At 42.4% G+C, this 17,196-nt stretch overlaps 1 protein-coding gene across 2 annotated transcripts in view; it reads right to left on the bottom strand.

Moving 5' to 3' along the window:
• The window catches only part of nlgn1 (neuroligin 1), a 338,488-nt gene that overhangs the window by 191,120 nt on the left and 130,172 nt on the right, over positions 1-17,196 (bottom strand). The window contains exon 3 of one of the 2 annotated variants that reach the window (XM_080473828.1): positions 8,180-8,239. The exons of the other annotated variant lie outside the window; for it this stretch is intronic. Coding sequence (XP_080329954.1) covers positions 8,180-8,239 — 60 coding nt within the window. The remainder of the gene's footprint in view (positions 1-8,179; positions 8,240-17,196) is intronic. 2 annotated transcript variants of the gene reach the window in all.

The raw sequence follows: 17,196 nt of genomic DNA, 5'->3' as shown, positions 1-17,196 counted from the left end.
AGACTGTAAAATTAGAATAAGATTAGGATTTCTATGGACATACGGTGCTTTCACCAGTAACCGGTAGCCTCTACTTAACATCAATCCAGCTATTCATGAAGCTGTCAGTGTCTGTCACTGTCAGCAGCAGACACCCAGTCACTATGATTTACCGTCACGGCGGCGGCAGCACAGCCGCATGGTACTTTTGAAAAAGTTTTGGGATTTTTATTTTAGTTTTTTTTAGTTTTTTCTGCGATAACTGCTGAAACTGCTTGATTCCCCAAAAGAGAATGTATTATTGACACAACCTTATAAACTCAATTAGCAAAAGGAAATGAAGTAACAGAAGAAAACTGCAACCGAGCAGGAAATTGACAAACATTTTGTTAAAATGTCGGTTGGGGTGTTGGTGGGGGTGGTGGGGGGTGGAGGGTGGAGGGTGGAGGGTGGAGGGGCGGGGTTCTTGGTGCAGAGCCGATTAGATGACTTCCATCATTCTTTGTCCTTTGTGTTTTTTTTTTCATTTTTTTTTTTCTTGTTGAGCTTCTATTTCTTTCATAGTTGGTGTGTTCTCTCTGCCACAGCAGGACAGCGGCCACAATGTAGAGGCACATCATAACTCTCCTCTGGAAGGTTTCCAGAAAGTCCTGACAATAAAGGTCAGAGAGATTATGGGGAGTGTGTGTGTGTGTGTGTGTGTGTGTGTGTGTGTGTGTGTGTGTGTGTGTGTGTGTGTGTGTGTGTGTGTGTGTGTGTGTGTGTGTGTGTGTGTGTGTGTGCAGCTCAACACTTAGGCTGGTTGAAGACAAAAGGAGAGAACAACCAGACCAACAGCAGTTGAAGGTGATTCTTCATCGTATGTTGATGATGACAGTGATAATGCTGCTAATGCTGTTAGCATGGCGGCAGCAGTGACTGATAGTAATGATACAGTCCGAATGACAATCACGGCAGTTCTGATGGTCGTGATCGCACTGCCATATCGAACTTGAACCGTTAGGATGGCGACCATGCTGCTGATGATAATGAGAGGTAATGATGATGCCTAATGCAGGAGGACATTATGGATTGACACGCCGTGTAGGAAATAAGTAATGATGATGCAAATGGTGACAATAAAATCTCTGCCAACAATGATGAGAAAAGTTTAAAGAAGTCCTCACCCAGAAATCCCATTGTCCTTGTTAAAACGTGTATATTGGTGTTGGACTTCAGACGAAGATCTGGAGTTAAAGCAGAATCTCCCACCAGGGGGCGCACCCTAAAACAGCAGGTTTTGATCCTTGTCAACACTAGAGGTTGATATCATAATCCACCGACAATGAATTTAGCCGCTAACCTTGGCTAGCGGTCGCGGTTAGGCGCCGTAGTGATCAGCCGCGGCTCGCGGTTAGCCTTGTTTTAAGGTTGTAAACGCCGATCAGTTGGGAAGCAGAATCGCTGTGAGCTGCGATTAAGCACCTCCACTAGCGTCACTGTAGCTTGTTACAGGGAAGCTTTTCTCCGACTATCCTTGGCTAACCGCTAACGTGACGAGTATAAACGTTGAACCACGTGTGATTTGTGGGTACGTTGCTCTGCGGCGTTTGTGTTTGTAGTCGGCTCCACAACCGCTTGTTAATTCTATTTTTCGTGTGCGCGACAAACTGCTATGCTATGCTATGCTATGCTATCAATGACTCATGCGGCCAATCAAAGCGCGCCTAACATTAGTACCAGTCAAAATCTCCTCTTCTCTCGCTAGAGGAAGTTGTGGTATGAAAAACGGTCAGATCAAACGCAACCTTTGATTTTATTTTTACTCCCTATTAAATCCTAAGTGTTGATTAAAAGACAAATTCAGGAGTGGATATGTGGGAATACCGGGCGACGACTCCTTTAAATGTAAGAATCAACCTGAAGAATGACAAACATCATGACAGTGACTGAAATAAAACTAAGAAACGTGAAATAATCCTCATATCTAGTGACATGTTCCTTCCACTGTGTTGACATTACTCATCATGACATGGTTGGTGGCATTATAGCTGTCAGCTGATAAGTTGATTAAGTCTGTATGAATTCACTGATATCACTTTTAAACAATATATAATCTCAGGATTACTCATTTGGATAAGAGTCTCTTTTATGTTTTTATTCATTCTGTTTTATTTCTCTTTAATTTTTTGCACATGTTTGGAAATAAATAAATCTTTAGCTACTTGCCAATACTGAGTACCAATAGGAGTAATTAACACCACGAAGCCTAATCCATACTTAATACGCAAACAATATACGAAGGCTATGCTTTGATTCGTTGTATCGCTTGTTGCGGGAGCACAGAAGTCGTTAGCATGTAGCATGTAGCATGGCTGGGAGTAAAAGCCCCCGAGCGACATCGTTCTAACTCTGCCGGTCCAAACGTCTCCGGTGATTAAGTTTCCAGTGTTGTACGAATTGTCTTCCTCCTCCTCTTCATATTTTGGCAGAACGCAATTTACAGTACTTTTATCATTCTCAATAATATGGACGAATCAACAAACCGCAGACGTCTCTCCTGACAAATGACGTCACGTATTAATCGCCGGGTTGTATTAAATATCTTTTACGAGTGTGCCATGCGGTACTGGTAATGGTGCAGCCGTAGTTTATGGTTGGTTGATAAAAGCTCAAGTTAACGAACGTGGTCACTTGCCTGATGAAGAATCCCGGTTCATTTTCAAGTAACACAACCAGTGAGTTTCTGGGGCTTTAACAATCAATATAAATACCCTGATGAAGTGCGTACCGATCGCTTTTTAACGTGTGCCTTGACTCATTTAGGTGATTATGAATGTTGTTTTCAAAGGGAGTGGAAACCTTCTATTCTTTTTCTTTAATTATTTGGATATAAAGATGTTCGATGGAGTTTTAAGTCTGATAATGAGACACTGCTTCTTAGAGACGTTTGTAAAGGTGAAGTTGCACTTAAGTTTTGTTGGTTGTCAATACTTTGATTTTAGAATGTTGTGGACTGACACAACATGAGTGGGAATCGGCAATTACCAAGATGTAGAGCGTGCTTATGTCCTGTTTTAATTGGGTACTCTCCAAAAAAAAAAAAAAAAAAAAAACCCTGAAATGGAGAGCTGTGATAATAAATTAAACCTGTAATGTCACTTGAAATGAGCTCCAAGCCAATTCTGTCACGAGTGCTCGCCAAAGCACAGTGTGTCGCTTGAGAGCAGCAGAACTGTCCATATGGAGGAGAACGGGGTCGATGGATGGGCCAGCCCTCGGTCAAGAGAGTCGCTGAGTTCAGCTCCGAAGATAGAATCAGTAGACTGTATTTAAATGAATAAACAACTTTCTATTTAGTTTTCTATTTATGTATTAATCTATTTATTTATTTCCGAACGTACAAAAAACTGAAAAGCAAAGAAGAGAAACAAACAGAATGAATAGAAAATAAAAGAGACACTCATCCAAAAGAGTAATCCTGAGATTACTTGACACACACTCCAATTTGACAATATGTGTGTCACATGTTTGAAAAGGGTGGAGGAAGAAGAGTTTTAATCCCCTTTACATCTTCATCGTTGAAAATCACAGAGAATATATATGTTATTTATTTTTTGTTTTAATTGTTCTTAATTTCCGTCAATGTTGTTTAATCCTAAACTCAAATAAGAAAAACTGTGAGGATTTATCCAGGCAGATTGTTGCCCCTTCATATTCAAGATGTTTAAAGTTGTCTTTAGCCTTTGCTGTCAAGTTAATCCCAGCTAACGTTAAGATATGAAAAGAAATCCACCTTTTCTGTGATTCCAGTCTGACATTGTAATGATGACTGTTTGGTTTCAGATGATTCTGAGGATGACATGCTATTGAGAATGCTGTGGAACGCGATGACAGACGACAATAATGTCCTCTTTTTAGTTGACAGACTGATGATGAGACGTCGGAGCCGCTGAATGATGGAGAATATTGTTTGCCTGTGGTTCCTGAGATCTATCGCTGCTTCGTAATTCAGCTTTAAAGCACACACTGAACAGATGTTTATATGTATATTTATCTTTTTCATTCCTACATCCTTTGTAGAATCCATGTGTGGCGACGGCACATTCTGTGTAGTTGCTCTCAGGGATTGCATAATGATATGAATTAATTCCCTGCTGCTGAGAGACACACGCCTGTTCTAACCGCCTCTCTTTTGTGTTCTGCGCTGAAGGTCAGCGGTAATGAGGTGAGGTTAGGATAAAATTGCCTTGGCAGTGTCTGAGCGTTTGATGGATTTACCTAAATTTACCTGGATTTACAGCCTGAAACAAGTCCCAGAGTACAGCGAACACACTGTACCTTGCGGCTTGAAGTTTATGCTACTCAGCTTGCTCTCAGTATGCGTTCCTGGCATCCTTCAATTGGCTCAGCCTCAGCCAGAGAAATCCTCTAAAGCCCCGGACTCTGCCTTCATTCCCCTGAATTATCAGTTAATCCTAATTCCACTGATTGCAAATTTCATCACTTCCCAGCACAGTCCTGCATAAAGAAGTTCAAGTTTATCTGAGGTGATTGCTGGGGCCGCCAATATTTACATGAATATTAGGATGTCACCTTTTTTTTTGTTTAATTGTTTAAAACTACTAAAGTCCCCAGTGAAATTATTTACAAATATGCGAGGACATCAAACTCTTTTGCCTATAGTTCATTTTTATCTGTAAAGCAAGCAGCCTCCAAGTTTTACTGCCAGGGTGAGTTTATAAAAACACCCATAATGCAACAGCTAGAGGAGATTTTTTTTCAGTTTATTAACAATTCATTGTATTTTGCACCAGGTTTTATCAGAATTGGCTTTTTTTTTGTTTTATTTTAATAAATTTATTGTTTTTACGAAAATAGACATTTTCATCATCTGCGTACAGACAAACTTTACAGTCTGAATTACATTTAAAGGTCATTATGTCACTATTTTACCTTTCCAGTCCAAACAAGATGAAACGGGGCCCCTGAACTGATATTAATTTGACAGCCCAGATCACATGGGCGTCACAGAAACTACAGCATCCTTTCTGTTTAATGCTGTCGTGAATCAGAGGTTCTGGCAAAAGTAATTTCCTCGACTGTCTGTCCACAATTAGTGTTTCCCTCTTTCTTAGGTCCTGGAATCTTTTCTGATTGTAGTTCTGTGGCAGATCATCTCTCAGATTATGTGTATCTTGTATTTATTTAAATCTTTTTCCAAATCTAGACGCAGTTGATTTGTGTTCATTTAGCCGTTCTTAAAACAAATGTTATGCACTCTTTTTTTAACGCAGGTAAATGCAGGGCGTGGCACACGATGAAGAGCGACACGTCATCACGCGTCAGACGAGGCTCTGAGGAAGAAACGTGTCAGCCAGGTAAAAAAACAAAAACCTGTCGTTAAAAAAGAGTCTATAACAAATTTAGCTGTGATTCTTTGACCTGTCTGATAACCTGCCGCAACCCCCCCCCCCCCAACCCCCCCCCCCCCCCCCCCCTTCCCAAAGCACACTCTAGTAGCTTGAGCATTCAATTTAGCAAGCTCTGCACAAGATCCCAGTAAATCAGGCCCCAAGTTATCTTATTAATTGGTGTGTGTGTGTGTGTGTGTGTGTGTGTGTGTGTGTGTGTGTGTGTGTGTGTGTGTGTGTGTGTGTGTGTGTGTGTCCAGCCTCAGTGTTTATATTTAAGAGCATGAGCTGGATGAGGCAGGCACCCATATTCCCCAGCTGATCTTTTATGATCCTTTCTTTAGCTCCCGGATTGTCGTCATGGTATCAGCAAAATCTTTCCTCCCTCAGTGCTTTATCTTTCTACTGGGTCCGTGTCATATGGAAAGAAGCTCTCAACAGTAGAGCCTGTAATATGCTTTATATAGTTTACAAAGCGTCCCGGAGGAGTTGTGTGTATAACACCCATTCGTATGAACCCACCCCTCCCAACATGGGGGGGGGGGGCTTTGCACAAATCCTCAGCTCTCGGGGACTTTACTGTTTACATCTCTATTCCCAGCACAAAAAGGATTACGAACACCAGGCGTCACTGTGTGGAAAAAGATTTTAAAATGCAATGATTGGTAGGGTGTGGTCGGGTTTGGATGTTCCCGTTTAGTTCGCATCTCCAAGGGCACGACGTGTCAAAGGTTAGGAGCGTTAAGAGGCGGGGGGCGGCTGTCCCGGATGGTCGGTGTGTGTGTGTGTGTGTGTGTGTGTGTGTGTGTGTGTGTGTGTGTGTGTGTGTGTGTGTGTGTGTGTGTGTGTGTGTGTGTGTGTGTGTGTGTCTTCCCAAGCATATTTTCCCCTCTATATTAAACGGGATTAGCTGGATGCCCCGCTTCCTTTATCGAGATAATACTTGAAGCTTGCTGGGATTTTATTAAATGGATCTGTTTGAGCTCTGTGACTCTCAGTAATCTTGCTGGTGTGTGTGTGTGTGTGTGTGTGTGTGTGTGTGTGTGTGTGTGTGTGTGTGTGTGTGTGTGTGTGTGTGTGTGTGTGTGTGTGTGTGTGTGTGTGTGTGAGAGGGAGACAGAGCTCCAACAAAAAAAACAAAAAAAAACCCGACATGATGGCAGCAGAGATCAAAAGCATGAGGATGGTTGAGTCTTATTTGGATGTAATTGCTGTTTACTTGGACACATTATACAGGAGAGGAGCCTCATTAAGGCTTTTCTCCTGTCATCAACGCCGTCTTAAGGGGATGTGACTCTATCAAGGTTTTTTATTTCTTATCAAGGACATTTTATTTCTAATATGACTTGTCAAAGGCCTTTTCTTTCCTAGCAATTAAGCAAAGGTTCATGTTTTTTTTTTCGCTTTAGCATTATTATTATTATTACTGGGATTAACAGGTTTCCAGCGCAGAGGCAAAGCTTTCAAAACACCACTTCATTTCAATATCAAGGGAAGCTGTTGCAGAGATTCTGTCCTATAATCTTTGTTCGGCATCTTCCTTTAGATTTCTTTTCATCCCAATATATTCATAGAGGAATTAAGGCCTTCAAAGGCGTCTATAGTGTCGTTTCTTTATGGGCGCACAAGCAGTATATCATTACTGCGATGTGAGTTACTCCCAAAACGTTTTGTGTGAAGAATGACATAAGAATGTATAAGAAGTATAAACTGTCTATTTACCACTAAGTATTTGTGGTTAGGTGTGCAATGAACATTTTGCACTGGCATCCAAGATACACAATAATTAAAATTATTTATGCAACTGGGAAACTGGCCACCTAAAATGTGCAGCTCCATTGAGATCATCAGTTATTAACGGTGTATTATCAGTGGCACAGCTCATGACAAAAACACGATTGTCCGAGGGTATTTGAGTGGACCGCTGCAATTACTAAGCGATTAAAGGTATTAATGTGCAGTTTTAAAAAAACAAAAAAACAAAAGGAAAACACTGGAATGACTGGGGAAGATAATGAATTAATCCTGCAATGTCATTTGAAGTGGGCTCCGCAGAAACACCGGCTCATCCCCGATTGCCAAGTCTGTCACTCGCACTGGCCAATCTGAGTTTCATGTGCAACCAATTTGGCAGTCGTGGGACCGGGGATCTAAGAGCCGCTGCAGTTGGGTGACAAGAAAGATAGTTTAACATGGCGTCGCTTCACATTTCAGACGCCAGGAGACGGTACGGCCAGTTACCACCACTGGAAGAAAAAATAATTGCCGTTAAATTAGGCGAGCGTTTGCAGGGTAATTGGTTTTGATGCCCAGAAACAAGACCAGGTGTTTGAAGACATAAGCCAGCGAGCCAAAAGGTTGACCTTTTCAACATGACCACAATCTATATCAACCAAGGCAAATCAAAAGAACAGGAAAAAAAAAGAAACATGCAAAAGATGTGTTAACAGCTGGCTGAGGGGTTAATAATACTGAGTTAATCTGCCGGTGGGATGCAACATAGAAAAGTAAAGAAAAAGGTAAAGGAAACAGTAAATCCAAGCATATAATCTGTGTCACGGGATTAATGTCATAAAGAATGGTGGGAGACATGTAAAACTTCAGACATCAAGCCGTAAAGGACAAAACACATCCAGCCCAAAAAAGAGAGTTTTACGAGTAAAGAGCAAAAAGAAAATGTCCATCACTTTCAAAAAAAGGACAAGAAATGTAAGAAAATCAAAGAAGATATAAAAATCGGAGGAGAAAGGGTGGGTCTGGCTGCCCTTGTCATGCAAATCAGTTTGGCATCAGGGGGAAAAAAATACCTTCGTCATCCGTGCGGTCACTATCAGCTAAATCATCAGTGTGTTTCTTTGTAAGGGGACCTAAAAGACCAAGAAGGAGGAAAACAGGTTGATCAAGAACACACACAGCTTTCAAAAGACGCTTCTCTTTTTTCTTTTTGCAAAAAAAAAAAAAAAAAAAAGAAAAAAAGAAAAAAAAAAAGATATGAAAGACTTCTCAACAATCATTGTTTTTAATAATCGCCCCTTTTTTTTCCAAAAAAATCCTCCCACCGACGAGGAGATTGGGTAAAAAAAAATTTACCACAATGTCCGCGTGTTCGGTCAGAATTCACTGCGCGGGAGATCAGTTAAAGAAAGAGCAAGAAAAGAGGGACTTTTGTTAAAAAAAAAGAGGCAAAACTCTTAGTTTTTCTGCTCAAAAGGAAGATTTAAATGTTTCAGGACAAAGAGACACAGAAGTGAGAAATAGAAGAGCAGAAATCACACATCAGAGACGTCATGTTAACACTGGAGACGATCAGAGCAGCAGAGGAAGAGAAGAAGCATCATTCTAACAAGTTACTCTACTGAAGCACGTGACACACCCCCCCTGTTGTGCTCGCACACACACACACACACACACACACACACACACACACACACACACACACACACACACACACACACACACACACACACACACACACACACACACACACACACACACACACACACACACAGGAGGCAGACGGATTGATTTGTCTTTCTTTATCATGTGTTTTTTTTACATCTTTTGTTTCGACTTGCCAATAGTGAACTGCAGCACTACAGACAGGAAGTTAGTTTAGTTAATAATAAGTTGTCTGTAATCAGGAAATTATCATCAATTAGATGATCAAGTTAATAATACTTTAACGTTTTTTTTTTTTTTGTTATTGGGGCTCGAAAAAGGTCAAGGTTAAGTGGTTAGCTTAGCTTAAAGGTCCCATAGCATAAAGTGTGTTTTTTCCAACAGTTTGATAAGAGTCAGAGGTATAAAGAGACTGGACAATATTCAAAGTGTATTTCCTCAAAGCCCAGCCTCCGTCTTCAATTTCAGCCAGTCTAAAAGTCCCTCTAGTGAGAACAGGCTGTTTGTCTGACCACATCTACTCCACACCTGGAGGAGGAGGATGAGGAGGAAGAGGAGAAGATATATATATATATATATATATATACATACACACATATACCTAGTAATTGCTGTTGCCTATAGTGAATGCTCATGTGGGATTTTTTTTTTTTTTTCTGTATAAGTGGTCTGAAATGACAATTGATAATTGAATTGAACTATATTAAGTTAAAACACAAATTTTAGGCTTAATGTCAATCTACAAACAAATAAAAGCTCTAAACTGAGAGTTTGGGAAATATGTCGCAATTCCAGCATGTTTCCTCCTCTGTGTGTGTGTGTGTGTGTGTGTGTGTGTGTGTGTGTGTGTGTGAACAGAAGGAGTGGTCAGGTGCTTCTCTGTTGAATTCAACATTTTTCCTGTCAGGAGAAACACACAAAACACATGCAAGTCTTAAACTAAGACGAACACACAAGGAGACACACAAACACACAAGGAGACGCACAAACACACAACAAGACACACAAACACACAACAAGACACACAAACACACAATGAAACCCAGGCAGAGGGAAAAACAGATATAAACACAAGCATTGCGTGACAGATCAGAAACAAGGAAGCCAGAATGGTGCATGACTCATCAACCAAGATTCACTTCAAGTACACACACACACACACACACACACACACACACACACACACACACACACACACACACACACACACACACACACACACACACACACCCACACCCACACCCACACACACACACACACACACACACACACACTCTTCAGGGAAGCGAGAGCTTCTCCAGTCACACAATGGATGACAAGCTTCGCCTTGACTTTGACTCGGTAAAAGCTTCAGGTTCACAACTGACAGGAGTGAAAACTCTGATTTGATCATCTCTTTCTGGAATCTCCAAGAGGAACCACTCAAAAAAAAATAGCCCTTAACGTACTTCTGGTAGTCGGTCCTCTTATCAGCCAATATCCCACCGCTTTATTTTAAGGCCAAACACCAGGCGGGCTTCCTGAGCAGCGCTCCGCTCCGTCTCCACTGCGGCCTCCCGGCACTCTTTTGTAAATCTGACAAGCAATTTGATAAGCGAACGCTGACTCCTACTTTCTGAGTGCTGAATAAGCAGCCGGACGCCGGAGTGGCTCCTTCTCCCGACGTAAACTGTCGAAGAAACGAGCGCCGTCGAGGGACGTGCCGCAGCGGCGTGGAGGACGGCCGGCGCGCCGCGGTCGTACGGCACGACGACGGATAGGACGAGTCCAGCTGATGGTAAACACCCTCAATCATGAGACTCTGCAGTGTCTGTGGTTTCAGGTGAAACATGCACACAGCAGGTCTGCAATGCAATCTCTGGACACAAACATCAATTCATTAATTAAAAAAAAAGAAGAAAAAAAAGAAATACGAGACAATTCCTATCTGAGAAACAACCATAAGGTTTTACTTTGAAATATTTGACATTCTTCTCAGGGTGTGAAGGTTTAAATCCTGTTCCGGTGGCGTTGGGAGGGGCAGGTAGCAGACCCCCCCCCCCCCCCCCCCCCCCAACTCTAATTGCTCTAATGAATGTCAGATCACCAGACTCTGCAACTGCACTCACAACAATTTATCTAACATTTAAATCCAAAAAGTTCCTCCACCACAGCTTCTCAACTATAGACGAAATGAAAACAAAATCTACATTTGAGCGTTTTGTTTTTAAGATGTTTCCAACGTGAAACGCAGAGGTTTACTGATCACATGGTTTTAGTTCAGAATTTGAAAGAACACAAAAACATGACAATATATTGGGAAATGATCGTTTTCCACTGTGAGTTTTGTTCTAGTGGACCGTCTGGTCGGAGGCTGTGGGAAACAAATGACTTGTTTTACTGTATTTCTTTTATTACTACACTCCTTTTATTTATTTGTAAAGCTTTTCTGTGTGTCTTTAATTTTCTTTCATTTTTGGGTGAAGCATTGTGAAAAGCCGTGTTTGAATGGTGCTCTATAAATACATTCGCCTTGTAACAATTATTTTTGCTCCAGATCAACAAAATCTCCTCGGTTCTTCCTTTGATCAAAATCTTTGTTCCGATTCTCATGATAAATCTGCTCATTACTTTTTGAGACGTCTTGTCGACACACAAACGCGGGTGGTTTTATAACCTCCTTGGTGGAGATGATTATGTCACGGAAAAATGTAAGAAGAGACGTAAAAAGTGTAGCTTTCATGTTGGGCCACTAGTGGGTGCTGTTTGCTCTGTAATGAAACCACACACACACACGGTCGCAGAGAACAATGAGCTCTAAACATGAACACTGGGAGAACGCGGCCATTCTATTGGACAGACCACCAAGTTGGATTGTTATTACGGTGACTGTCAAAATAAAAGCACCAAGTCCCAGGAGAATATGAATAGGGAGTCATGACACCACAGAGGAAACATGCTTCTTATTGTGAATCTACTGAGCATGTGCAGAAGAGCTATGGATTGTGGCTGTGGTGCACAGGACCAGCGGCAGCTTTTCTCACGGTCACAGAGAAGCAGCCCGGGTCGTTTTAGAAGAGTTTCGTTTTCACCGAGCGCCATTGTTGTTGTGTAAACAACACGGCCTGAACTTGGGACAATAACAGAGATAGGATAGGAGCGGCGGACACTACTGGAAACAAATGTTGGTCACTGCAGCCAACGCACAGTCAGAAATCCTCGGCGTGAGACTGCGGAAAGGTCAAACCGATAGAAGATCTGTTGTTCCAGGAACAAAAGTAACATCTACATTAGAGAGAGAGAGAGAGAGAGAGAGAGAGAGAGAGAGAGAGAGAGAGAGAGAGAGAGAGAGAGAGACGGGGGAAACAGTGTGTGGACGGCTGTCAAACTGCTGAGGGTTAGTGGGGATCAGGACTGAAGAGACAGATCCATGACAGTCCCAATCTCTCTATCACACACACACACACACACACACACACACACACACACACACACACACACACACACACACACACACACACACACACACACACACACACACACACACACAATGTGCCAGTTGTAAAGTGCCCGGTGACAAGCTGGCCCTGACACTGACCCTCCTCACCTGCCTGCCACCCCGTCAGTCAGCCTCCCGTCTCGGGGAAAGTCCCAGCTGGCTCCGCTCACTGATGAGGAAGATCAAACTTCTTCTCCATCTTTCTCTACGTGAGTGTCTTCTGTTCTTTACACACAACAAAATACTCATCTGTAAATCAAAGTGGACCTTTTTAAATTTAGACTTTCTGCCAGGAAACAGCCTTTTTCGTCTTTCAAAAGTTTTTTTTTGTAATTTATTTTCAAATTGTACTGGAAATGCTTTTTCAAAGGAAACAGGAATTCAAAACAGTTCATTGTTCATCTAAGATATATTCTGAGGTAACTATTCCATCTGCCAACAATATACACAGCATTCAGTATTTGTTAATGCTTTAAAACCTTACAAATCAAGTTCCATACAGTCTTCATAAGGATCCAGCTTGGATTGTGAGAATTTGTTGTTCAGCTCCACACTTTGTATTTTATTTCTTCCATCATCTTCTCATCGTCCACGGTGCCATTGTGACAATATCTGTCATCACAAATTAAAATGTGTGGTCTTCGCAAATGTCCAATGTCAATATCGTGCTATAATATCCTGACGTCTGTCAGAAATTCCATGATGGCCGACGGACTACACCAAACAAACCATTCGTAAATCTCGTGATCGACCAGCGAGCCCAGAGATCAGAGGTCCATTGGTTCATAACCAAAGAAGTTAGTTAAAGAGTTGAAGAAGAATAGAAAAACATTGTGGGATTGTAAAAAGGAAAGAAAAGTGGCAGCGAGGCCTGTGTGACAGGGAGGTGACCACCGTGTGTGGAGCGTACCATGTGTTCATCGATCAGCGGTTCCGCCATCATTCCTTTTTAAATTTGCTGCACATGAAGGAGAATATGTGTGAGAATATTTTGATCTTTTGGAAATGCACAATGCGTTTCTTTGGCATTGTCTGGATTTGTGGGAAAATAACTGCTAAATGTTTATAAAGATGGTCGGTTCAGAGGGGCGGGGCTAATCATATGAAAGCCCGTGGTCTGCATGTGAGGCGTAAAAATACCGCAGTTGTTTTTTTGTTGTTGTTGTTGTTTTCCTGAACTCAGATGTCCAACTACTTTGATTTTTGTAAATAAAAGCACCTCGACTATTTTTGCGACTTAAGCCATGGTGAGTCCGTCGTTGTTGAACGGCGTCTTTGTGACACGTCGTCGAGCGCCGACCATGAATGTGACGCTACAGCGGAACATCGTCTGTTCTGAAACCACGCTGTGGTACTTAAGACTGAATTCACACAACGTTTCAAGTGAAAATGCATCTTTTTTGCGTTTCCGTTTAAGCGTCAATGTTTTGAAAACGACGTCCATTTCCAGGCCACTAGTGGGTGCTGTTGGTTGTTTTTGTAATGACGCCACACACACACATAAAGACAGAACACTGTAAACATTAACAGTAGGAGCACACAGACATCCGTATGGACAAACAACCAAGTTGGATTTTCGTTTTCATTGTCAACTATTAAACTACCATTATTCTTATTATCCATCACTGAGCATGTGCAGAAGAGGTATTCACTAAGGCCGTGATGCACGCGGCAATAGCAGCGTTCCTGCCGTCTACATGGAGACTGAGCCTCATGGTTTTTAGAAAGTTCCACCTCGGGAGCAGTTTTCAAAATGTTATGTGGCTCCGAGCGTCAATGTCACATAAATGGACGAACAATGTGCGACAAAATATTTGCATTTTCACGTGAGAACGTTGCGTAAACAGAGCTTCAGTTTATGAAATCAATGTTGCCGAGTTCATTTCAGCTTCACCAGTCCGGAAACCATTCAGCCTTCAGGATGCTCTTCATCTAACAAAACTTTACTTTAGTCGAGAGGAACCGTCTACGAAAACGTCAAACACTTAGTCTGGGTTGTCTTCATCTGCTATATACACATCTGCACCTCCAGAGAATCTACAACATCAACTCTCGAGCACCTGATGGGCTCACATGGTCCCGCGACTTCTATTCATCTTCCAGCGGAGTAAAGTGTTGACATTTTGATTTTCAGCCTCTTACTGGATAATCTCCACTCTGTCTTTGTCTTTGCAGCCACTCATTATCTCTGCTCTCCTCATGCCTACCTCCCTCGCTCTCTCTCTCTCTCTCTCTCTCTCTCTCTCTCTCTCTCTCTCTCTCTCTCTCTCTCTCTCTCTCTCTACCAACCACATTGATTGGCGACTGATGAAGAGTTTCACGCTCCCTGACATTGAAACAACCCATGACTCAAAAAGCCAGCTGAGAAGCTTGAAGGATATACACACACACAAACTTAGGCACTCTCACCCCTCAGGCTTTCCCCTCTCCAGGATGAGGTAATTATTGCGAGGGGAGGCCGTGCATCGATCTGGCATTGCACACGGGAGGCTCTCCGCACATACATATTGCTCTTTGTATGCATCAGTCAAGCCCGCGCTGGCATTGAGACACACTGGCTTAATCAATCAGCGATGCACATTTGAAAAAAAGAAAAAGAAAAAGAAAAAGAGGGATCGAACCGAACGCACGGCTCAATGAGCCAAATAGGTAATCTACTACTGACCTTGGATAAAAATCCCTACAGGCTATAAACTATAAATACAGAAGCCATTCCCCAAGGAAGTAATGCGGGTCTAATGCACTCCAGCGGGCCGTTTGATGAGGAGAGTGAAACTGAGCTGGCTAAGTAAGCCTGTGAAACTAACCCAGGCAGCAGCTGTGATGTATGTTGAGGCTCGCAGGCCAACATGCAATGTACTTATCAGCAAAGGCTTTTCAATCCAGACGTGACTCTCTCCCACCTGAGGAATAACAAGTGAATTCAAGTCTCGGCTCTCAATAGTGATGCAGATTTTTCTAAACGAGGACGGGCACTCGATAGAGCGCATACCTTCGCCAACGCCACACTTGTCTCCATGGAAACCGATGGATTACAAGGTTGCTTGATCCACCACTCCTGTCATCATTTGTCCTGGTCCTTTAAACTGCTTCATGCTGTGGCAATGTTAAGATTAAATCCTGTTCTGTTGGTTCCCATTCTTCTGTGCAGCTTGAGTGAGTTATCTCTCCTCCCCTGACTGATCCCAAACCTACTGGATTGGTCCTCGATGATAAATCACGCAATCCGGGTTAATAGTTTATGCAAAAAGTTGGTCAAATGCAGTACCTCCCTCCCTCCCTCCCTCCCTCCCTCCCTCCATCCCTACGTACTAATAAAACTAAATTCACAAGGACAAAAACAACCTTCACACCCACTTTTGCTGGTGACGGTAACAACTTGACACCTTATCGACAAAACAAACGTTAACGTCATCGGTTCCATCGCCTCAGTGAGCAAACGTTATAAAAATGTCCAACATCTCAGGTTTTCTCAAAAGATTCAAAGGAGATTTCTTAAAACGGCACACTGCAGCCACGAGGCGTGACGAGCACCGCCTGGTGGGGCAGTGAGCCGGTCGCAAAGTGACGCACTGGAGAACAGAAAGAGCTTCAACTCTAACGTCCCTCCACCGCTGCACTCTTTTACTTCTTCTTGTTTTGGTTTGGTTTCCTCCTGCCATTTCATCGACTCACATTTCCCGTTCTCCTCTTCTCCTTCCCTGCTACTTATAATCTTATTCTTGCATCCTCCCGTCTCTCTCTCTCTCTCTCTCTCTCTCTCTCTCTCTCTCTCTCTCTGACGAAACAAACACCCACACTGTCAATGTCAGTGAGTCAATTCAAAGCAGCGAGATGTCGGGGAAGGGAGGGAGCGAGCAAAGACGTGTGACTAGTGTGCAAAACGAATAAGGGAGTCGAGAGGTGGGAGAAAGGAGGAGAAAAAAAAAAACTAAAAACGACAGAATGGAACAGAGATAAATGCCGTGAGCCCTTAGCTTTCATATTTCTAATCTCCGCGAGTCGTTGGCTCGGCGTAAAACACAATCGATGCTGTGAGTTAAAGACGAGCGTCGCCCCGCGCCCAAGCTCCTGACATGTGGAGCGAGACACGAGTCAACATGTCTTTGGCAGCGAGACGCGCTGAGGACGGGGGCGTCCAGCGTCCCAGCAGCAGATCCAACAGAAGGCGAAGATGTAGAGCGGCGACTCCGCCGCCATCCCGCGACACGTCGGCAGGATGGGCAGCAGCGCTGACTCAGTTCTGGGAAGCAGCAAGTCGTTGTGAGCGGTGGAGCTTGAGGTCAAGCGTGAAAAGTTGAAGAGGAAAATAGAAGTTTGACATTTAGCATTCTTGCTATAAAGTGACATGTTTTTGGGGAAGACTTCCAATGTTTTCCAGGTTTTACCTTTATAACGATAGATATACTTAAATACCATACCAGGGAATTTCCAAAGGAGAAAGTACATTTGGGACCTCAGCTCTACTTCACTCAGGATGATGACACTGGAAATGAAGACATGTATGTGTGTCTTCCCTGTGGCCTCCAGGTTTGACATATTTCGGTCTGTTTTTCAAAAGATTTCTTTTTATCAACAATCAGACAATATCTGTCGATTAATCACGATTCATTGAAGTAATTCTTCATATTTTACGTCACGTTGTCTTGAATTTGCAGAGTAGGAATTTACATTGGCCAAGGGCTGAGCAACATGGCCTAAAATCTGAATTACACTTTAATTTCAGGCATGTGTAGTAACACTATAGAGTATATTCCGGTATATATTATTTTCTTGTGTGTGTAGAAATATATATATATATATATATATATATATATATATATATATATATATATATATATACACACAATTGTTTCTGAACATACAAGATTTGTTTCAGTAGAATAAACACACTTCAAAAAGGTACAGAATGCCATTTTAAGAGCATTTATTGTGGCTCCTTGTCTT

This window comes from Lipophrys pholis, assembly GCF_963383615.2.
Source record: "Lipophrys pholis genome assembly, chromosome: 10".
Lineage (NCBI taxonomy): Eukaryota > Metazoa > Chordata > Actinopteri > Blenniiformes > Blenniidae > Lipophrys > Lipophrys pholis.
Note: the sequence above shows the minus strand (reverse complement) of the source record. Positions and strands in the feature narration are given on the sequence as shown.